This window comes from Clupea harengus, chromosome 1, assembly GCF_900700415.2.
Source record: "Clupea harengus chromosome 1, Ch_v2.0.2, whole genome shotgun sequence".
NCBI classification, from domain to species: domain Eukaryota; kingdom Metazoa; phylum Chordata; class Actinopteri; order Clupeiformes; family Clupeidae; genus Clupea; species Clupea harengus.
Window position 1 is genome coordinate 17,095,732 of NC_045152.1, and position 2,500 is coordinate 17,098,231.

General features: G+C 44.8%; 1 protein-coding gene across 1 annotated transcript in view; it reads right to left on the reverse strand.

Moving 5' to 3' along the window:
- The window catches only part of LOC105891748 (zinc transporter ZIP11), a 39,436-nt gene that overhangs the window by 1,797 nt on the left and 35,139 nt on the right, over positions 1 to 2,500 (reverse strand). The window contains exon 7 of the mRNA XM_042707765.1: positions 1 to 20. This exon is cut by the window's left edge and continues 79 nt beyond it. Within this exon, the coding sequence (XP_042563699.1) occupies positions 1 to 20 (20 nt within the window). The remainder of the gene's footprint in view (positions 21 to 2,500) is intronic.

The following is a 2,500-nucleotide window of genomic DNA, read 5'->3' on the forward strand; positions in this document are numbered from 1 at the left end:
CTATCCCAATGGCCAGATTCCTGCACACAGACAGACATCTTAAACACACACTCTCTCTCAGACACACACACTCTCTCAGACACACACACACACACACAGACATCTTAAACACACACACACACACACTCAGACACACACACACACACAGACATCTTAAACACACACTCTCTCTCAGACACACACACTCTCTCAGACACACACACACACACACAGACATCTTAAACACACACACACACACACTCAGACACACACACACACACACACACACACACACACAGACATCTTAAACACACACTCTCTCTCTCAGACACACACACACACACACACACACACACACACAGGATTCAAACTGGGTTTATAACTTCATTAGCACAGGATTCAAACTGGGCTTATGTCTTCAGTGCTATGTGCTATGTGCTAACCCTAACCTCCACTGGCTGCCTGTAGCTGCTCGCATTAAGTTCAAATCACTTATGCTTGCCTACAGAGTGCTTGATGGTTCTGCTCCCACCTACCTAAATGCTCTTGTAAGGGCAAATGTTACACCCAGGACGCTGCGCTCTTCTAGTGAGCGTCGTTTGGCACTGCCGTCTGTGCAAGTACGGCAGTCCAGACTTTTCTCATTTGTAGTTCCACTTTGGTGAAATGAACTGCCTAGTACTACCAGAGCAGGGGCGTCCCTCTCTACCTTTAAGAAGCTTTTGAAGACCCAACTCTTCAGAGAGCACTTCCCGTCCTAACTGGCACTTCGACTAGTGCGTAACTTGCAATTACAGCAATTCCATTTCTGCAGTTCTTTTTCTTTTCTATTTCTTATGTAAAGTAGTATTTATTGTTACACTAGGTCTCTATTGCTCATAGCTTGACTATTCTCTAACTTGTACGTCGCTTTGGACAAAAGCGTCTGCTAAATGACTAAATGTAAATGTAAATGTAATGCTATGTGTGTGTGTGTGTGTGTTTGTGTGGTGTATGTGAGTGTGTGTGCGTCTGTGTGTGTGTGTGTATAACTCCACAGGATTCAAACTGTCAGTGCTTGTGTTCACATGCCTTTTGTGTGTGGTGTATGAGTGTGTGTGTTGCACTGATGACCCAAGTTCTTCTCAGTGATTACGATCAGATGCTATGAAAGGGCCCATTGTTTTCAGACTAATGACATCATCACTTAAGCCTTGCTGCAGGCTGACTGATATTCTATAGATAGCATTTGGCTAACGCGGCCATCCAGAAACACAGAGATTGTGTGCTAACTACCCTGTAGTCTAGCGCCATGCTAACACAGCCATCCACAAACACACAGATTGTGTGCTAACTACCCTGTAGTCTAGCGCCATGCTAACACAGCCATCCACAAACACAGAGATTGTGTGCTAACTACCCTGTAGTCTAGCGCTATGCTAACACAGCCATCCACAAACACAGAGCTACCCTGTAGCCTAGCACTACATTACCCGTCGTAGCCGTTTTTTTATTTATATGCTGATTCACAGATGACATGAAATATATTAACAGGGATATTAAATCTGATCTGATCTGATTAAATCGTTTCCATATTCACTGAACTCCTCTCCAGTATCTCTGGATTACTGCAGTCTGGTTCAGTCCACAGTTAGCCTGCACCACTTAGCACTACTGGCATAGATCAATTAGCCTGCACCACTTAGCACTAATAGCATAGTTCAGTTAGCCTGCTGCACTTAGCAATAATAGCATAGTTCAGTTAGCCTGCTGCACTTAGCACTAATACCATAGTCCAATTAGCCTGCTCCACTTAGCACTAATAGCATAGCTCAAAGTTAGCCTGCTGCACTTAGCACTAATAGCATAGAACAATTAGCTTGCTGCACTCAGGACTAATAGCATAGTTCAGTTAGCCTGCACCACTTAGCACTAATAGCATAGTTCAGTTAGCCTGCTGCACTTAGCACTAATACCATAGTCCAATTAGCCTGCTCCACTCAGCACTAATAGCATAGTTCAGTTAGCCTGCTGCACTTAGCACTAATAGCATAGTTCACAGTTAGCCTGCTGCACTTAGCACTAATAGCATAGTTCACAGTTAGCCTGCTGCACTTAGCACTAATACCATAGTCCAATTAGCCTGTTCCACTTAGCACTACTAGCATAGTTCACAGTTAGCCTGCTCCACTAATAGTATGATCCACCGTACTGAAATGGGTGTCTGTGTGTGTGTGTTTTATTGGGGGATTTCTAAGTGCCTGAGGGACTGGTTTGGAAAGTTGGGGGAGGGTTTAATCATCATGAGGTGTGTTTGTGTGTGTGTGTGTGTGTGTGTGTGTGTGTGTGTATGTGTGTGTGTGTGTGTGTGTGTGTGTGCGAGGTCTGTTTGTGTGTGTGCAAGGGCTGTTTGTTCCTTTTCTGATTGGGGTCAGCAAAGATGGCCAGTTGGAGACAAGAAAGAACTGGGGGGGGGGGGGGGGTCAACTGTGTGTGTGTGTGTGTGTGTGTGTGTGTAATGATGTAGTCTTTCTCTAGGGCT